The sequence below is a fragment of the Neolamprologus multifasciatus genome, chromosome 14, assembly GCF_963576455.1.
Source record: "Neolamprologus multifasciatus chromosome 14, fNeoMul1.2, whole genome shotgun sequence".
In the NCBI taxonomy this organism is placed as follows: domain Eukaryota; kingdom Metazoa; phylum Chordata; class Actinopteri; order Cichliformes; family Cichlidae; genus Neolamprologus; species Neolamprologus multifasciatus.
In genome coordinates this window covers 1,295,218-1,316,192 of record NC_140452.1, presented here as the reverse complement: position 1 = coordinate 1,316,192, position 20,975 = coordinate 1,295,218, and the positions used below count along the sequence as shown (strand labels likewise).

Below are 20,975 nucleotides of genomic sequence, written 5' to 3'. Positions count from 1 at the left end.
ATGGTTTTGCAAAATGTTATGGTTTATAAAAAAGAAAATTACAAGTAAAGATTATTATTAATAAATGAAATAAATAAATTATACAAAGGAAATTAAACAGTGAGATATTATAAATGAATTCTTATTAATGTTGTTAGCACTGGACATAAAAAAATGATGGGTATAATCTGTAAATAAATGAAATACTCGACTACGACTGCTTTTATTGTGATTCGTCATGTATTTACCTCCTTTTTTTTGTCATTTAACACGTCGGCAGTTTTGGTTTAACTGAGCCTAAATTTAGTTTGTAGACATGGAAATAAACAAAGTCTCGGTTACACAGACAGAAAGAAAAACACAGAACAGATAATGTTAATATTATTTTTCTAATTTATTTAAGAAAAATATATATTTGTTGATTCTGATGGAGACATTAGGCACATTAACATAGACATATATACAATTCTCTTTCATAAATACAAAATTATTTACAACGAGCGAAATTAAATAGGAAAACGTTCTTCTGGGAGGTATGTACACATTGCATTGTTCTCTTAAATTAATGAAGATAATACAAAGACACGTCTACACAAGAACAACACATATTTTTGGTATCAAATGGATTATTAAAAAAACAGGAATAAAAACTCTCTTTGGAGTCCTTCACTGATATAAAACGTTTTCTTTTTTTTCTTATATAAAAGCAAAAAACCCGTCAGCGGCGTTTTTATCGTCAGACCGACTGAACTGGGTCTGCAGCGCTTTCATGAAGGCAGCTTTGAAGTTTAGCTTTTTGATTAATAGAAATATAAAATTCAGCCGGGAAAAATGGACCCGTACGATGAATCCAGCCCAACGGTTCGACTTTGATTATCTTTCAATTCACAAGGCGGAAAGGCAGGAAACAGCTGATTGTTATTAGGGGAACAACGCCCCCCCAGTTCACCTGAAACATCATTTACACAGCGATTAATATCCAGGGCTGAAGGCTGGAGATACAGAGACGGGCGGACTGACAGGCTCAGCTCAGGATTTGAACACAACTTACCATTAAAACCATAATAAAACTCGTCCAGTCTTCTGGGAGAACATCAGACAGTGAAGTTCTCGCTCTGATTGGCTTCAGGTCTTTTTGATGTTTTTAGGGACAGAGGCACTTTGGGTTCTGCAGGTTTGGTGATTGTAAGGCGGATATTGTTCTTACTGAACAGGCCACAATGTGACGAGGAAAAATTGAACGGCGATTGAAGGTGGACGACAGAAGCGTCACAAACTATCCGGCCCAGGTCACAGATACATCATCTGTGGAAAGGTACGGCTGTTTGACCTAAAAGAAGAAGGTTTGCCTCCCATTTCTGCGAGCAGGTCCTCTGATGATTGCAAAATTAGGGAGCATAGCTAAGGCACCCGTCTGTGAGAGAGGCGGACGATTCTCGCTTCGATCGTTTCGATCGTGGATCCAGAAGATTTAGAAAGCGTGCAGAGACAGAAGGTCAGGGCAAGATTTAAAGAATGAATAGTGCAAATGATGTCTTTGCTCCCTCGTCTTCTCATTGCCGAACATTGACAGTATCCAAGCAGACTAAAAAAACAGAAGTCTCTCCATTGAGCAGCAGTAATAAATATTAAATTAAGAAACTGTGTGGAGAATAGATCCTCTGGGTATACTGTTCTGGACAAAACGCTTTCAGGCCCTCAGCAGAAAAGATCCTTTGCTGGTGGTCTGAAAAATCTCAGGTTATACCTGAGAACGAGACAGAAAAGCAGCGGTTAGTCATCAGCATACGGCATCACTGCGCTGCGTCATGAGCATCGTTCATGAAGCACAACGTTAGAAGAAATATTAATAAGTGTTTTTAACCTCTTCCACCTGGAGGCACTGAGACCAGTCCGTACCTGTTAGGAAAAAGTTTGCACTTTCAGCGAGCAGCCCGCCTGAAACACCGCGGTGCTTCATTTCTCTGCAATTTATGGAGCTGCAGTGAAATCAGTGTTGCTGACTCATTTACAGTTGTGATTAGATCAGCACCATATTTAAACAACAACACTGATGACCGGATATTAGCATTCTTTACATTTGGTGATAGGCGCAGTGTTGCAGTAACATAGCACAATTTGCCAGCAGTTTAATTGAATTTATAAGACATTAATATTTTGTGTCCTTGCATCGTCACACAGAATACTACGGAGCCCCGCAGGGGACATGGGAGAGAAAAAAATTAAGACGGACTTTTGCGAGATCTCGCAAAACAAACTCGGGATCTTGCAAACGTTTTGCGAGATCTCGCAAAAGTCTGTCTTAATTTTTTTTTCTCCCATGTCCCCTGCGGGACTCCGTACTTTTAAGATATTTTGAGGCGTGAATGTAGTTGTGTAAACGTCAGATATCTGCTCGGTTTACAAGACATCACATATTTGTAAAAGTGCTCCGACGTTTTCGGAGATCTGACACCCACTAGCTCGAAGCTAACGGGAGGTCGAGACCTACTACAGCCGGGAGGAACACCGCTTTCCCGGCACATCGTTCCTTGACCTCCCGGTCGGCTTCGAGCTGGCGGCCTCCGAAGAATGTGGCTAAAACTTTTGCGAGATCTCGCAAAAGTCCGTCTTAATTTTTTTTTCTCCCATGTCCCTGCGGGGCTCCGTAGAATACTGCAGTGCTAGGATGTATTCATTTTCTCACCCCTACAGAAGGGGCGGGGGGGGACGTCTTTTTTATGAATTTCCAATTTTTTGCAAAAATCTCTCACTCAGATCACAGCTTTGTCCTTTCTTATGGACTTACAGTTAAGCTGTAACATTGTAGCCAGAAGACATGCAAACATCAGTGCTGAGCATTAGAGAGAAAGGAAGGGGCATCTGGTGCATATCATATTACTGCAACCGACCAATCACAATGTTGTGATGTCACAGCTGGGCTAAAATAGCAGAGCCTGCATCAGGGGTCCACCTCCAGTCCTCGAGGGCCGCTGTCAGAAACCTGACTGCATGCTGAGGTGGCAGTTGAGCCATTTGATTCATGTTACAGCAGCTCATCAGTGAATAACATGGTGCAATTAAAAGAGTTTTAGAAGTCCATTTTTCTAAATACTTACATTTATTTAAATTTACATGAGTAGGGTTAGGGGTTATCATCTCAGCATGCAGTCAGGTTCTATAATCTTGCTAATGACCTAATGTTATTCAGGTGTGTTGCAGCGGGACACATGGAAAGGTTTCAGGACAGCGGCCCTCGAGGACTGGAGGTGGAGACTCCTGGCCTACATAAAGATGAAGTTGTGACACGAGACTTTGAGTCTGGCTACATTTAGAATTAATTATTTCAAAAAGTTTGCATAAAACAGACGATTAATAGTAACAATGTTTCTCTGTGGCACAAAAACCCTGAGAGTGAACCTCTCCCATGCACCGAGCAAGCAAGTCAATAAACCGGTAAATACTATTAATAATATGAAAAATACAATCCTGTGGCTTTTTTCTGCAAATGTCAGCTGCTCTAAATTTGCCTTCTCATTTCCACTTTCAGAGGAAATGTTTATTTTTCATCAATCAGTGCAGTTACTAACTTTTTTTTAAATCTAGATTATTGTGCACACACTGAAACCACACAAACAGCTGTCCATCATCCTCGTCGAGTTCAAGTCATTTGTATAACAGTATTAAGTTAATGCTCTGGACATGCTGAGCAAAGTACGGAGCCTCGCAGGGGACATGGGAGAAAAAAAAATTAAGACGGACTTTTGCGAGATCTCGCAAAACTTTTGGGAGATCTCGCAAAAGTTTTAGCCGCATTCTTTGGAGGCCGCCAGCTCGAAGCCGACCGGGAGGTCGAGGCACGATGTGCCGGGAAAGCGGTGTTCCTCCCGGCTGTAGTAGGTCTCGACCTCCCGTTAGCTTCGAGATGGTGGGTGTCAGATCTCCGAAAACGTCGGAGCACAAATATGTGATGTCTTGTAAACCGAGCAGGTATCTGACGTTTACACAACTACATTCACGCCTCAAAAGATCTTAAAAGTGTATTTTGTGACCCAGAAAGAGGAATATTACAACTAAGTAGCTGCCGCCATTGTTGGAATTCAACTTTTGCGAGATCCCGAGTTAGTTTTGCGAGATCCCGAGTTAGTTTCGCGAGATCCCGAGTTAGTTTCGCGAGATCCCGAGTTAGTTTTGCGAGATCCCGAGTTTGTTTCGCGAGATCCCGAGTTAGTTTCGCGAGATCCCGAGTTAGTTTCGCGAGATCCTGAGTTAGTTTTGCGAGATCCCGAGTTTGTTTCGCGAGATCCCGAGTTAGTTTCGCGAGATCCTGAGTTAGTTTCGCGAGATCCCGAGTTAGTTTCGCGAGATCCTGAGTTAGTTTCGCGAGATCCCGAGTTAGTTTCGCGAGATCCCGAGTTAGTTTCGCGAGATCCTGAGTTAGTTTCGCGAGATCCCGAGTTAGTTTCGCGAGATCCTGAGTTAGTTTCGCGAGATCCTGAGTTAGTTTCGCGAGATCCCGAGTTAGTTTTGCGAGATCCCGAGTTAGTTTCGCGAGATCCCGAGTTAGTTTCGCGAGATCCCGAGTTTGTTTCGCGAGATCCCGAGTTAGTTTCGCGAGATCTTGCAAAAGTCCGTCTTAATTTTTTTTTCTGCCATGTCCCCTGCGGGGCTCCGTAGCAAAGACACGTTGAACCAACAGTTTAATTTTGCTTCGTCGAGCTTGCAGAGAAAAACCAAAGTGTGAATTCAGTGTCAGATGTTTAAAGATGACTTTGACCTTTGAACCTTCCTCAGCCTCCCATTCTGCGTTTCGCTGCCACTCTTCCATTAACAAATGAATCCTTGTAATGTGATCGACCCAAGTCAACAACAGAGAGATAAAGACTCGTGTGGTTGTGTTGCTCACCTCAGTAGCAAACACACACTGTTCCAGCTGGTCTGGGATGATGAACACTGAGTGATACAGACTGTCCTTTGCAAAACTGAGAGGAGGGACGATGACGGACGGCTCGCATTTCTTACTGTTAGAGGAAACAAGAGCGAGACAGACAGACAGACATACAGACAGAGAGAGGGAGAGAGGGAAGGTTGGTCCAACAGCAAACAAAGATTTTGACTCAGACTCAGTGAAGACCGCCCCCCCTCATGGACTGATCAGTTAAGACGCAACGAGCTGCGACTTGTCTGAATTAAACTCACAGAAATGAAGCACAAACAGAAACAGAGATAACGATCAAACCATCAGGTCCTTACAGGTCAAACTTGTTCTTGTCCAGGTGCTGCTCCTCCTTCGCCAGGTTGTAGTCTGCCATTTTGTTTTTAAACATGGCCACGTTGTCGCTGCCCTTGTCCACCAGCGCTACGTCCTTATTGGACATTTTAAGATGAGCTCCCGGGAGGAGAAAGGCCTCTTTCTCCTTTAGGCTGCCCAGAGTCGCTCCCGGTAAGCTCCCGTTCTTGGGCGCCCCTCCGCCAATCACCGCGTTGCGGTTGTTCACCGTCTCCAGGTCGTTTTTTACTGACGTGGAAAGGGCTCTCAGCTCCCTGCCCCGGTACAGGTGGCGCAGAACGAAGATGGCGGCGCACACCAGCAGGGAAAATGTCACTATTCCCAGAGCGATAGCGGCAATCATGGCCGCTGGAGGGTCTCCATTCGCGGCCGGTTTCACAGTTGGCTTGAGAGAGTGCTCGCAGCGCGTGCCCATGAAGTTTCGCGGGCACTGGCACACGGGGCCGGTGAAGTGGGTGAAACACGTGCCGCCGTTTTCGCACGGGAACTGGTCGCAGAGGCTGGCGCGCACCGTGCAGTCCTTGCCGGAGAAGCCGAGGGTGCACGTGCAGCTGTAGCTGTTGATTCTGTCGAAGCAGGTGCCGCCGTTCCTGCAGGGGTTGCTGGCACAGTCGTCGATGTTGGTCTCGCAGCGAGAGCCGGCGAAGCCTGGCTGACAGCGACACATGACGATGTTGCCAACGTCGAAACACTGAGCACCTGCAGACAGGAAAAAGACAGGTGGAGGAAGTTAAACCAGAATGTTGCACACACAGAAACACCTGGTAAAGCAGAAGAGGGCAGGTGTTCATCTGCTGCAGACGCATGTTGAGACTTCAAACAGGTGAAACGAGCCAGTTTCAGGGTCATTTATTCTGCTGAGCAGTAACCAGATATGTAGTTAGCATGTTGGCCATGAAGCATCATTTGGAAACGTTTAATAGATTCTGATGCCTTCAGCCCTACTTACAAGCTAAAGCCATACAGCAGACACAGGAAACAAGGTTTTGTGAAATACTCATCATTGAATCGCTCTTAACATCTCATACGTTCACTGGTATTAGTATTAAAAACAGGGGAACCACAGCAGAGCCTCGGGGGAGGCCGGAGGAGGCTAAATACTCCGAATCAGTTTCATTCTAAAGAAAACAACAAAAGAAAGAAAGAAACCAGGTTTCTGGAAATTTGACAAACTGTGGTAATAATTAAGGCGACAGTGTGCAGAAGCAAAGACATTTTGAACCCTGCAGACTCTCCACGATGAAGCAAACTCCATCTGGACAGAGGAAGGACGAGCCGGGGCAGAGAGCGGGAGGGGAAAAATGCTCTTTACAACATTTCCTCTCAACAGATGCCCCTCATCAGGAGAGGAACATGTGTGATTAGAAACATCCTGAGAAGTTGTTTCCCAGCACCAGGAAGTCATGTGATCTGCCAGAACAGTGGACTATAAAACGTAAACAACCATATCCGTCATTTCAGTTTAAATTCTCTGAAACAGGAAAAGATGCGCATCACAAATGAGCTAACAAATGATTCGTTTTTGCTTTTGCTGTGATTTTGTGCTCTAAGAGCATTTTTAGGAGGGGAGAGGCACCCATCCTGCAGCCATGTATGGGTTCATGTTGGGCTGTTATTCCAAACTGCAGGCTGCGTGCTGTACAAACAGACCATATTTGGTTGTTCTGTGTTGCAACACTGCAAACAGAGCACAGCGTCATCCATCAGGCAGCATATTTTCTTACCCTCCGTCAGGCTCACTGAAAGACAGGAATGACTGCAGATGGAAGATAAGCAGGCAGCGGTTTCCACATGTTAATGAGGACCTCAGGGAGAACCGAGGGGTCGACACGCACCCCGAGAAGATGATAGGCCGACTGTTGTATAATTATAAAACTCTGAGATACGCTTCCTTTATTACTGCCAGGCCTGCCGGTGGAGCCGTCTGACCCTGATTATGCGTCTCCTCTCGTAAACGTTGGCCCATCAGGTTACCCAATCACAGACAGCGATTTCTTATTATAGCAAACTGCAAAACATCCTGCACGGTGCAAAATATCAAGCTTTAGATCCAGATCAACGCTAAGATCTGAACTGCAGCAGCTTTGTTGTGTTTTCCTCTCACACACACACACAATAAGAAACATTATCTAGCATCTAAACACTCGTCGTGTCTCACCAAAACCATTTTGCATATTAGGACAGTTCCTCGTAGCGACGACGCTCCCCGGACGCAGCGGTCTCTACCAACCTCCCCGTGCCCACCACAGGACACTTCCATCCCTAATGAGTCAAGTTTCTTCAGAAAACCCAAAACGATTTGTTGGAAATACTTCTACACGATATCTGGAGCTCTTCTGACTCTTTGTGGCAGCAGCAAAGATGCAAACCTGTTGTGGGAAAGAAGTCAGGTTTATCGGCCTCCTTTATTAACACGGCGAGTCTGTGGGTGCGAAAAAGACCAGCATGCTGTTTTTGATAACTCCCTCCTATCCCTCAAACTCTCTCACAGCCATCTCTGAGGTGATGATGTGTTTATCTGTTGCTCCACAGCTGTAAACAGCTCCAGACATCTTGTCTGCCAAACAAGGGCACGATATCTCCAGACATCCCCAACCCCCCAAATGTAAAACAGTCGATTGCACATTAATCACGCTGAATTAAATCACATGAAATACTGTGCAAAAGTCTTGAATTATCCAAATTTCCTTGTGTTTTTGGGGAGTTTGTCCGGTTCCAGCTCGACCTCTTTGTGCCAGCTTCTGTAGCGTCTGTGAGGATCTTCAGGAACCGTTTCTCCAGACGTCCTGAAGGACATTCAAAGCTTTTCTTTCTGCCTTTTGTTCTTCTCTCTGTCGGGATGATCCCAAACTGACCAATGACTGATCAGATTGTGTGTTTTTCCATGAAGGAAGCCGTTAGCGGACAGACGGTTTCCAGGTGGTACGACACGGTGGACGAAAATCCGATGGTTCTTTTTCCGAGTTCATAGTTGCATAAAGATCTGCAACACCACTGACCACAGCCCAAATAATACACCGCCTGTGTCTCTCCCGACCTCTCTGCATACTGACCTGATCCTGCAGCATCAGGATGACCGTGACCATCATCCCGACACGCCGCACACCGTGACGAGACTCGTCCGGCTTTTCACCCCCAAAAATGTTTATGTCAAAATGTGAAATCTTTGATTGAACTAAAGAAATGGAAACAACTGATGTGTGTTTCTGACAGGCTGCTGGTAACAACGAGCCTAAAGACATCATTTCACAGTTGTGTGTTATACGTACACGACACCGGTTCACTCGTATCATCAGGTACAAGATCGGGACACGAGTGAAAACGTGGCCAGTGTCTAAAGATCTGCACACTCAACGATACGATACAGAAGTGACTGACTCAAGACTTTTGCACAGTACTTTCAGTATATGATGAGTAAATGAGGTCACATCACAGTTTAATTAGTAACATTTGTGACATTTGGATATTCAGCGTGTGTACGAGTGAATACTATCAGTACCAGAAAGCCTGAATCAATATTTATGATCAACTATAGTTTAACTATTATAGATTATTGATCTGGAGCAATTTGAGGTTCTGGACACAAATAAGAGAAAATAACACTGATGAGAATAAACTCATCAGTAAAGAGAAATGAAACTTTCACTGTGTTCTGGATCGTTTGCATTAACTGTGATAAATGTGCAGAAACAGACTTCTCAGCAATCACACACACATATGTGCGTATATGTGCGTATATGTGCGTATATGTGCGTATATGTGCGTATATGTGCGTGCCACTGTGAGCCGACTTTGTGCTTATCTTGCTGTTGTGAAGCTCTGGTTTGCATTTCGAGGAAGAAATGAGCCGTGGATGAAAACTCTGTCAGACGGTTAGCAGCTGGCAGAGCCGAGGCTGAGTGCAATCAGGCAGGTGAAAGAAAGGACGAGCTCGTCTCCAGAGCTGCTGCGCAAACAGGTTTGCTTACGGCAACGAGGACGGAGTTTGTTATTGTGCGGGAGGTGACGAGACATGTTCGACAGCGCCCGCCAAGCAACACACACGCAGCACTAACTCGCAGGTGGAGCGGCTAACGTTGAATGCTGACCAATCGCAGCCTCGTCATTGCACAGACGCCCCGTGGCTGCAGTCTCTTCAGCCTCCAAGTCTTCCGGGTACCAAACTGATCTAAACGAGGTCCCGACTGGACCCTGAGCCGCTGCCACAGCCCAGCACGAGACGCTACAGGACGCTACAGGACACTCAGCCACACGTCCTGGATCCACACCCTGATCATTAGCAGCTGCTTTGGTGGTCCTGGATCTACGCAAAGCCTGGCACTCGTCCCGACACGTCTTTGATTACAGGCGTTTAAAGATCGCAGGTCCACGTCTGTGTTACTGGTAGAAACGTCTAACTTTGCATCATAAATTGTGCTCAGAGCAGAAATGACTCAACATTTTCCAAACGCTGGAACAATTCAGTGCAGGGTTGACGAGTGCTTGCAAACTTTATTGTAAAAGCCGTGCGACACGCACAACAGTCACGCTAACCTGCTGCCACTCATGCCTGCAGTGACAGACTGTCGTCAAAATGAACTTTGGCTCAAAAGCCAGCGACAGACAGATATGACCATCGTGACCGAGGGCAGGTGGAGGAAGAACAGATGTGCTTTTAACTCTGTGAAGCTGATGAAAATACACATCTGCAGCTGCAGTCATGGCAACATCAAAGCTCTAAATCGTGTTAAGGAGCTCTCGGCTTACGTTAGGCTGCGGGTAATAAAGCTCAAGTCATGCTTCATCAACTGAAACATAAACTGAGAAGCATAAGCAGATGTTTCATCCTCTCCTAGCCTTCGCTGGCAGCAGAGAAATATTTGGGTTCACAACAAGAACAACAAATGACAACATAACGATTCCCAGGAAGGTCGGGACTGGTAATTCATGTTCTATCACATCTGAAAGGCTCGCTGAGCTTTACCAGCCGTCGCACTCTGGGCAAGACCAAGCCGAGCACCTCTCGAGTCGCTGCAAATGAATGCATTTCATCTACGCATGCAAATTACAAATATTCATATTCTGAATGCCACATTTACCGGCTCCACAACCTGATAAGATATGAGTGATGTTATCAGTGCTGACTGGGAAACTGGGAACCAGCAAAATAAACAAAGGTGGCTTTGATCTGCTCACACAAACATCACGTCTCAGTAATACTTTTATATTCCTTCATGTAGAGACGAGACTGTTAACTGTAATGGGAAGCTGCAGCCAGACAGTGACATCATTCGCTCTTTTTTGTTGCTTATTACCAAAAACACCTCAAACCTGAACGTTACCGGAGCTGCTTCTTGTGCAGTTTATGATTAGATCAACATGCCAGTGACGCAGATGATGCATTTGATTTTCCTGAGGCTGTCCCTGCACTTAAAGCCACATATAAGAGTACAAGTCAACCCTCTGATGTCTGAATCCTCCTCGGTGACCTCGGCGCTAACACGAGTCATCAAATCAGGAAACAAAGAAACTGACCGTTGGAACTGAAACGCTTTAACACCTCAGCAGGTTACGTGACCTGTAGCAGCCATGTCTAAAATATGCACTGATATCTTCAAGCTCACACGGCGCCTACAAAGCACCAAATCTGCGACTATTTTTTATTCAGACGTAAACTGTAAGACTGTGTTGACTCCGACAGGAGTGACCTTTGACCTGACTGCTGAGGGAAAAGGAAAGTAAACACAATGAAAATGAAACTGAACAGGTTGAAACTCTGGTGCGTTTCTGTGTGTTGTGGTTGTTTCATGTGTCATTGTGTAATCATTACTGCAGTCTGTGCACTGTGGGATTTATAGCAGTGTTTAAATTAAAGTTTAGCTGATGCACGGCCCGGCCGTCGGGATGTCGAGGCTTTGAGCCAAGGTCGCCAACGCAAAGCTGCTGCAGTAAAATCATCAGAGCTGAAGAGTCACACAAACAGCACCAAACTCTGATAAACTCTGACCTGAAGCATTCAGAGAATCTGCACGTAATAAAGAAAGCAGTCAGACTGGACACATTCCTGCAGCTCCGTCCTCGCTGTTACACTTTGAGCTGCAGCAATCTCATTCAGAGACCTCGCTGCTATTTTTAGCTGCACAGACGCCAACGCTGGTTAGAGAACAAATCGGATATTCGTTTCATGGATTACGTACGCGTGAGTGCGCGTTTACTGCATCGTTTACATGGATGTCAGCACAGCCACAGAGTATCTCGACTTTGTATCAGCTTTTCCTGCTCCCAGCGTGTTTTAATGCACAGATAGGAAGCTGCTGCTACGTGGTTCAGTCTCCTCTGACAAGTACAAACAGGACTGTTGGGACAATAAAGCCGAGCCTGCTGTTCTGTTTATATTCAGTTTGCAGCAGCGGCTCAGAAAGCACACGATCGATCAGACAGACGCACAAGAAAATAAACCAGCACGACCGTCTTTGTCCTTTACCAAAGCGTGTCCCTCTCCACAGCCACCTCGGGAACTCCCACAGCGTGTGAAACACGCCTGTGATTGGCTCAACACATGCAGGTGAAAATGCAAACGTGAGCTCTCTCTCTCGTTACATTTGTTTCTGTTCCTGAAGTCATAACGTCTGCCTGGTTCTGTTCACTGTATAAAAGTGGTTAACGGGGACCTAATAAGGTTTTAACAGTGATGTTTTTCGATGTCCTGCGAACACACACGTGCACGTCTATGAAGGCGTCTGAATGCTTTTCTGTGTGTTCAAGCATAAAGCAAAAGTATCTCAATATTTCACACACAATTATTAACTGTGTGTGTGTGTGTGTGTTAGCAGAGACACAGCAAAGTCACAGTTTTTTCTGATGAGTCACGCGATGCTGTGATGATGCTTCGAGATAATAAATTAGTGCCTGGACTCCTGCTTCCACCACTTCCTCACTGACCTGCTTCTTCTCAGGAACGTATTTTGAAGTATTTCGCTGCTTCTATTTGTTCTGTCCTTTGACTCGCATGACTTATTCCAAACGTATCTGCAGAGGAGCAAACGCAGCATCGCGTCACTGAATTAAAAGTAAGTGTTGCTCCACGTGTGTGAATTCTGAGGGCTCTGTCAACTATTTCCTGTTAATCATCAAGCCGACTGTTTGCAGGAGGCTAAACCGACCCTTAGACCACAGGTGTCGAGGGCCGGTGTCCTGCAGGTTTTAGACGTAACCTTGATACAAGACACCTGATTTAAACGGATAAATGACGTCCTCAACATGTCCTGAAGTTCTCCAGAGGCTGGTAATGAATAATGATGTGATTCAGGTGTGCTGACCCAGAGATCTAAAACCTGCGGCCAGTGTTGGGAAGGTTACTTTTAAAATGTATTCCATTACAGATTACAGATTACATGCCCCAAAATGTATTCTGTAACTTATTCCGTTACGTTACTCAATGAGAGTAACGTATTCTGAATACTTTGGATTACTTAATATATTATCATGCTGTTTACAACTACATGAATGTACTATTGCTGTGATTTATTACTGTTACTGAAGGTCCGCGGCTCCGAACCGTAGTAAAGGGACCTCTGGCTAATACGGTGGGTTCTGTGTCGGCTCGTAGCTGAAAACTAGCTTTACTTTGTTGTCTGGGTCAACTTTGCTAGCAGAGACAGAGAGAGGCGTTGAAAGGCTGCTCCAACAGAACTTATTGTTTCAGAGGAAAACACGAACACGGTGTACAGTCGAGTCTTAATAGCTTACTTACAGCTGGGCTCGTCAGGCTCTCTTCTTGGCTGCAGTGGTTATTATTATATTTACATGCTTCCAGCTCCCGTTTTTGCTCGATGACAGCTCGTACTTTTCCTTTTTCTCCCTCCCTCGCTCACAGACACATAACGGGTATGGCAGTCCATTCTCCCTGCAGCACGGACTACACTGCCCATGATGCTACATTCTTTAGAGCTATACCTGTAGCATTCTGCCTGTTAGCTTAGCACAACAACAACAACAAGGCCTCTCTCACCCAGGAAACACGCAGAGAGAGCGTCACCCTGTAACCATGGCAACCGTAACAGAACGTAGCTGTCAAACAAAACCCAAACAGTCCTGACCCGCCACAATATGAAACAGGGAAGTACCGCCGTGTAATCCATTTATTTCAACAAAGTAACTGTATTCTAAATACCACCTTTTTAAACGGTAACTGTAACGGAATACAGTTACTCATATTTTGTATTTTAAATACGTAACGGCGGTACATGTACTCCGTTACTCCCCAACACTGCCCCTTGAGGCCTGGAGTTTGACACCCCTGCCTCAGACTGTGCCAGCAGCTCCTGAGGCTCTGCTGGTGACCCTGAACAGGTGCTGAATCCAGCTGCCGGGCTGAGCCGATGGAACTTTGATTTTTATTACCAAAAACGTGAAAGTTTTATTTTTACACCTTATAGCTCATGAAAACCAAAACTCCAGTATCTCAAATTATTAGAAATATTTCAGGTTTGAGTCGTTCACTGTTCGAACAGCAGCTCCTGGTCTAGTTGACTACATGCAAACACAACCGTGGGGACGACTGTTGACCTGAGCTGATCCTCGAGGAGCCAAATTTCTCTTTTCACTGAAGTAAGTTTTGCATTTTATTTGGAAACGAAGGTCCTGCAGGAAGTCGGAGAGACACAGAATCCAGGCGTCTGAAGTCTAATGTCAGGTTTCTGTGATGCTTCGGGGTGTCGTCCAAAATCGGCGCAGCCATCTACCAGAAGATGCAGGCGCACTGCTAACCACGACAGGAACACGAGACGCACCCGACGGGAGCTGGTGGTCGTCACAGCACAACACGCTCGCTAACGTCCACGACACTCTGATGCAGCGGTTCCAACCACGTACTCGGTGTGTGAATCAACTGCTATCAGAAGTCTCTGTATGCAAATCTTTATTTATATACATTCTAATATGAGATACAGTGCTTTAGATTTTCATGAGCTAAAAGCAGTAAAAAGCTTTCAAATATGTGACGTTACATGTAATAGATATAGAGTCTATGAAATCTGCAGCCTTGTGGATTCGAGCCCGTTTGGGGTCGTCAGCCTGGAGGTCTGAGGGTCGTTCTGGCCCTGCGTGAACAGTCTGCGGCCAAACATCAGTCAGAAAGAACTTAAAACGTACTAGGATAACATAGAAAGCATAACTGTGAACTTCAGCATGGTTAGAGATCAGAAGGCACTCTCTGTGCTTCTGATGATGTGAAGTGCATGAACTGGGCTACACTCGAGGGGTACCGTTAGTGCAGGGGCTGCTGCTGCTGCTGCATCGATCCATCCTCTTCTCACAGTTGGAGCCTGTGAAGTTGGACGGGCAGCGGCAGGTGTACCCGCCGGCGTCTTCCTGCATGCAAGTGCCTCCATTAAAGCACGGCCCGTCGGCGCACCTCATGGCGCTGATCTCGCAGCTCTTCCCGTAGAAACCCTGAGGGCACGTGCAGGAGTAATCGTTCTCCGAGTCCTGGAGGAGGAAAACGAGGTGAGGAGGCGACAAGCAAAGCTGCAGCATCGGGTAGCAAAGGTGCGAGCAGGTTATAGTTCATCAGCAAAATCACGCGGACTTTGTACCAGCGATCCGCACCGTTACCCCTCTGAGGTAGAAGCACTGTTACCTCTGTCAGAAGGAGCTTTGTGAACATTAGTGAGAGTTTTTGTTTAAGATACTATTTCATTGATCAGAAGGTTCAATAAACGGCATCGATGAACGAAAAATAACTTCATGGTTCAGGATAAAAGATGATCATCATCACCAACAGCCCCATTCCCCTAACCTGACCCCTGACCCCTGACCTTTACCTCAGTTGTGGAGAAAAACGCTTTTTTGGAAATGCACACCAGCTGACCACTCTCTGTTTTTCCTCCCTGATTGCTAAGACTTTGCACAACAAGATTTGGATTAGGGTGACTGTTACGACTGTTGTTGTAATCATAATATGTAAATTTGAGTGTGCAGGTGCTCCTCCGTGATTGGTGCATCCAGGGTGGACGGATCGTACCGATTGGCTAACAGCCGGGAGGCAGCGCATAAGAAGACGCCGCCACAACCCAACCGTTCACTGTGTCGCTATGTTGGTTTAATGGAGGAGCATGTAGGGGTGGACCGCCGTTTTGTTGTGGTCTGGCCGCGCCTAGACGGGCCATAACAGTGACCATCAGTGACCTCTGACCTCTCAGGGCTAACAGCTTGACTGTGTCTGGCATTTTAGTTCTAACCTGCTTCTCCGCCGGGAAACGCTCCTGCAGTGAGAAGCTGGTAAAGCTGGGAGTTAAAGAAAAGCAGGTTCGGCGGCACCGAGCCCGTTGCTGACTTACGTTGCAGCTGCCGCCGTTCCTGCAGGGGTTGCTGTCGCACTCGTTGACTTCGACCTCGCAGTCTTTGCCGGTGTAGCCGGGCCGGCAGGCGCACGTGTAGCTGCCCTCGCCGGTGTTGGTGCAGGAGGCGCCGTTCTGGCACGGCTTGTGGTTGGTGCAGTAATTCAGGTCTGCAGCGAAGAAAGAAGATTACAGTAAACAGGAAACAACAAGCGACGAGGCAACTGTGGCGTCTGTTGTTTTAGTGTTTGGATTGTTCCCATAATCCTTCGGTATTTGAAAGTCGAACTCGAAACCACAACAAAAGCCCTCAGCGCCGCTAAATTAAAGTGTTTTCTGGTTTTATTATTATGATTGATATTTCTAATTTCACACAGACATCTGTGGAGTTCCCCGTTCAAGATGCGATTCATGTGTTTTCTTGCAAACATAATTCACGAGTCAGCACGTCTCTGCAGCGGCAGATGGAGCTGCAGTGAAATAACAAAAAACAACACGTTTCTAAAACCCGCTGACGTAGAAACTGTCGCATTAACCACGACAGCCGCAGGCAGGTAATTTAACATTTACAATAATATTTATTCTACTGCTACTATTTCTCCGCAGATCTCAAACACAGATCCAGGTAACCCTAAGGTGGTGAGAGGTTTGGTTAAGCTGACAGTTATTTATTTATTTTATTCAACTTTTTACTGTTCGGAAATGCAACATGTAGTTAAGTTTTAGGTACCTGAACATTTTTGATCACTTTAACCTCTTAAGCCCCAACGCCCCCTGATACGGGGGCAAAAGGCAGGAGATCAGGTAGGCTTGGGGCTTAAGAGGTTAAAGCAAAAACTGGTCCAAGAGGAGATCAAAAGACACGTTTGCTAAAATTAAATCTCAGAGTAATTATTCATAACCAGATTGTAATTCATGTAAACCCTGCGCGGTGCACGTAGAGGCAAAAAGTTTTCAGACAGCAGCTGATGAGCTGACTGTTTGTCATGTGAGCTGTTATTAGATGACTTGGATCAATGCGAGTGATCGGTGTGTGAAGATATGTACAAAAAAGGAAAATAAAAGGCCTCAGGATGGCGCCCTGAGGTGCTCCGCTGCATCACGACTACAACTTCAGCTCAAACATGTCGACCTCGGTGCCTTTGCCTAAAGGTTTACTTTAGAAATGATCAGATGCTCCTGAGGAGCAGATCCTCATTCCCAGGCTGCCAAATGCTGCCGTTAAAAGTTCACATAGAGGACTCGGTGTCCTCTGGGCTCTGTGTCATCGATGGAAGCAACAGTGAGACTGGTTTTCTCCCAGCTCGTCACACATGGATGTCGGGTCAGGCACCAGCAGTCACGTCTGAGGGGAACATTACCCACCTCCACCCACCTCCACCCTCCCACTGCCCTGTCTGGACTTTGTGGGAACAAAAACCAGCTGGAGAAACATGTTTATTGTTCATGTTTTCTTCATTCAAACACAGCACATGTGGCTTTTCCTGCATGCATGCAGATGACACACATAAAAACATCCCCTCATAAAAATCTGTTATCAAATGTGGAAATTTGTCTTTAATGTGTTCAACCTTTAAATCTATTGATATGCTGCAGACGAGCAGGGTCAGAGGTCATACCTGTGCATGGCAGCACCTCTGCTTCCAGCTGATCTCAGGTCTGGGATTTAAAAAACGCTGTGGCCAAAAGTTTGTGTCAGCAAAACTGAATGTTGATGATTACTCTTCACTGCGTCACAGCAGAAACAATCTGACCTGAACGTTCAGCAGCAAAGTGCATGAAACACAGCATTTGTGTGGCTAACCTGCTGCGGTGCGCGGCTTTAAAGGACCTGCGTATAAAGTAATCGTTGTTACAGTCACTTAAAAACTGTTATTGGCTCATAAAACTAAACCTTATTTCTAAAGATGGTCAGAAATGTATTTAGAGCTGCTGACGTTTCAGGTAAAAATCTTTGAAACAGAAAATAAATGATGCTGAACCAAAAGCAGAATGCAGCCTCATCTCATATCAGCCCCAAACTTCTTCTATATTGTGAATAAATTGCATCATATCAGGTCATTTAAAGATATAAGTGACCAATGAATCTGATCTTAGTCAGTCAGATGCCTCCGGCATCAGAGACGACGTTAAAAACAGCTCTGCACTTCCTTAAACTAAAAATAAAACATCTTTAAAGAGCACTTTTGGTTTTTACTTGCTGTTCGGTGAGAGTTATGAAACAAATCATAGTTTCAGCTAAAATGCGTCGCTGTGGTAACGGTAACAGCTGACGTGCAGGCAGAAAACGTCACTGTTTTCCTGAAAGTTTCAGTCGTTGCCGACAAACTGGGTGATTTTTTTGCAGCTCTGAACGTTCGTGGATTTATTTCAATACACAGAAAAAGGAGAAGTTACAAATCAGCCGCAGCGTCGGTTTGTTGTGGGGGTGGGGGTGTGCTTGAACCTGCAAAGGAAACACTCAGCTGCCCGTTAACCCCACCAGGGCGACGCCCCCGCAGGTTTACACCCACCTTGGTCGCAGTACAGGCCGCCCCAGCCCTCCCTGCAGTCGCACTGCCAGGGCAGCTTACAGGTCCCGTGTTTGCAGCCGGGGTGTCGCACGCACTCGTCGCAGCTCTTGCCCTGCCAGCCCTGCTGGCACACGCACTCCCCCGGAGACTTGCAGAAACCATGCTGCTCGCTGCACCCTGCACAGATGGCTGATGGGAGGAGGAGGAGGAGGGACGCAGGGAGAGAGAGGGCAGGAGGAGGAAGGTCAAAGAACGCAAGAAAGAGAGGGAAGGGAGGAAATACTATCATGACTGTGTGTGTGTGTGTGTGTGTGTGTGTGTGTGTGTGTGTGTGTGTGAGAGAGAGGGAGAGACAAAACAGCTCCTCACCCCTCTCAGGGACTCCTCCTTAAACACACGATCACGTTTACATCACGTTAACTTTCTTTAATTTCCTGGAGACTCACTTTAACCTGGACCTGCCGAAAGCCTTAAAACTGAATGAATAAACACACACACACACACACACACGCACACAGCTCCCCTACAAGTGCTTGTTAAGTGCTGAGCGAAGCAGCTGGCCCGCACAACAAAAGCAACACATGCTGTCTCCTTTCACGCAAGGCAGCACACATTAAGCTGCAGCGCGTGTCCCCTTAGAGGCGGGCGGGCCAGGGGCCGACTAGGGGCCCATTGTTGATCTCAAAACAAAAGGAGCAGACCTCAGAGGCACACACGCACACATGCACGCACACATGCACGCACACATGCACGCACACACGCACGCACACATGCACGCACACATGCACGCACACTGGAAACGACATAAGCTCTAACATCTCTTTTTGTCCGCTGCAGCCACCGGGGCCAGCGGTGGCACTGACAACTGCTTGACTTCACAATTTCAAGGCCGCCAAAGGTCCCATTCTCTACCCCCCCCCCCCCCCCCCCAGCAGGAGAAACATTAGAACAAAAAATGGAGGGAGCTCAGGAGGAGGAGTTGCACTACTGGCACTACTGTAAGGAAACGAGATCGCTCCTGATTTGGAGCCAGTTTTGTTGCATCATTGAATGTTTTTAGTATATTTTCGTGAGACTGAAGCCGTTAAAAACAGCTTTGCTCAGCGTGACTCTGGGTGTAAGTGGGAGGGGCACGAATGACTCTCCTCAAATGATCATAAGCAGTGAAATTTAAAGGACACTTTCTGTTGAATTGCTGAAAGCATCACAGAGGAAACTCACCCTCTGTGCAGTACTCTCCTTTCCAGCCCTCCAGGCAGTTAATCTTCCCTTCCTTGTCGCAGGTGTAGTGGCCGAAGGTGTCGTTGCGTGGCCGGCAGTAGGCGGAGCAGGCCTCCCCGTGGTAGAACTCATTGCACACGACGTGGTAGGAGTAGCGCAGCTCGCTCTGGTTGCTGCTGTTCTCGCCCTTGGTCCAGTCCTCTCCGACCCTCAGCTTGTGGCGGGCGGCCAGCCGGCTGATCAGGTTGTTCTGATTCTCTGGTTGGAAATTCATCATCATCATCATCATCATCATCATCATCATCATCATCATCAGACAAAAACACCAATCGTGTTTTTAATTATGTTCATCTGTGGCGATGCTAAACATTAATAAATAATAGTTTTAAGTGTGTCGTTGATGTTCACAGGTACGAATCACGAGTGGATTCTCTGTGCGGGAAGATGAGCTGTGAGCATGAGGCCTGCTTGTGTGAGCTGTCGCCACCTGCCGGTGAGCCGGCGGCGATGCGTCGGGAGTTTACCTGTGGAGCGTCCTGGAGCGTCCGCCTTCCAGGCTTCAATGATCAGAGAGAAGGTCCCCTGAAAGGAAACATCGTAGTTAGTCAGATGTTAGTAGACGCGGAGGGAAACGGCACGTTTGAGTTTGCTTTGTCTTTCTGAGGCTTTTGAGAAAAGTTTCTTCTTCTCTGGATGTTTGTGGCTGAAAACCTTTAAGATTTCAAGAGCAATAAAGAAAAAACTCCTTTAGTGCGTTCGCTGCGCTGCTGTCACGCCTGAAACACGCGTGACTGTCGTCACTTACCGGCCACTTGAAGGGAAACGGCACTCTTATGGGCTCGCTCTCGGAGATGGAGTTGGAGTCGGCGTCGAAGACATCCGTGAGCGCGTCGCCGTACGTGCACGGCGGCTCCGGGTTAATAACGTTCTGCGAGTGTTTGAGGCACACGCGGAAAAACATCAGGCAGCCCTCAGACGTTCGGCCACAGATGCCGCTGGAGCTGGTGAAGGAGTCGATCTTGAGCTCGAAAACTCCGGCGGTAAGAGCCTGAGGGGGCAAAGAGAGGAGAGGGGTCACCTGGTGCTAAGACGCACACGAATTCATCACCGCAAAACGGCGCACGTCTGCATCACAAACCCGACGCGCGTGGTTTCTGCAGCGTGTCCGAAACACGTAACACAACAGTTTAACAAAAGCATCAACAAAGCCCCACGCCCCCGTGGGTCCCGTGAGCGCTGTCACTCACCGTCTGTGCCGAGGCGAGCAGCAGGAGACACGGCAGCAGCGAGCGTGCCATGGCGCGTCCACAGGTCCAGTGCGTAAAGTCCAAAGGATCCAAAATCAAACGGAGAGACGAAGAAAAACCTTTAGAAAGAGCGGGCAGTGTGCGCGTGTCCGCGGTGTGCCACCCGAACTGAGACAAAGTTTAATCCGCTCCGCGCTGAACTCTGGACCGCAGCTGCCGTCCCACCTCCTTTATACCTCAGGAGGAGGGCAGGAGGGAGGTGCGTCGGCCGCAAGGAGGGAGGGCTGCTGTGGGCCTGATGTTTCTGTGAAATGAGTTTAGAACGAAAGAAAAACAAAAGCAGCAGCGAGTGAAACTCCCCACGCCGCGCGCCGTTACGCACGCTTTACGCGTTCTTTTAACTTTTTATTTTTCACGCGCTTCTTTT

General features: G+C 46.8%; 1 protein-coding gene across 5 annotated transcripts; it reads right to left on the bottom strand.

Moving 5' to 3' along the window:
• Nucleotides 1–354: 354 nt before the first annotated feature.
• Nucleotides 355–20,975, bottom strand: dlc (deltaC). 5 transcript variants are annotated; one of them, XM_085131613.1, is made up of 11 exons: nt 20,549–20,974; nt 20,107–20,349; nt 19,826–19,883; nt 19,302–19,559; nt 18,081–18,269; nt 15,568–15,737; nt 14,494–14,716; nt 5,212–5,947; nt 4,865–4,979; nt 1,844–1,878; nt 355–1,726 (listed from the first exon to the last, which is right to left on the bottom strand). In XM_085131613.1, exons 1-11 carry the CDS (start codon nt 20,597–20,599, stop codon nt 1,678–1,680), a joined length of 2,127 nt encoding a protein of 708 aa, XP_084987739.1. In that variant the 5' UTR covers nt 20,600–20,974; the 3' UTR covers nt 355–1,677. The 5 variants fall into 5 exon arrangements, 4 of the variants coding, with proteins under 4 accessions (XP_084987739.1, XP_084987738.1, XP_084987740.1 ...); XR_014868857.1 differs by having other exon boundaries at nt 1,844–4,979; nt 20,549–20,975; XM_085131612.1 differs by having other exon boundaries at nt 355–1,878.

Bases quoted from the DNA above. Each gene is read 5' to 3' on its own strand.
- dlc (XM_085131610.1), bottom strand. From the start codon at position 20,599: ATGGCACGCTCGCTGCTGCCGTGTCTCCTGCTGCTCGCCTCGGCACAG. The intron at 18,270-19,301 runs GTGAGTTTCCTC...TCCTCCCATCAG, and splicing joins AGGAGAGTACTGCACAGAGG to CCATCTGTGCAGGGTGCAGC. The intron at 5,948-14,493 runs GTACCCCTCGAG...TCCTGTCTGCAG, and splicing joins CAGCAGCCCCTGCACTAACG to GTGCTCAGTGTTTCGACGTT.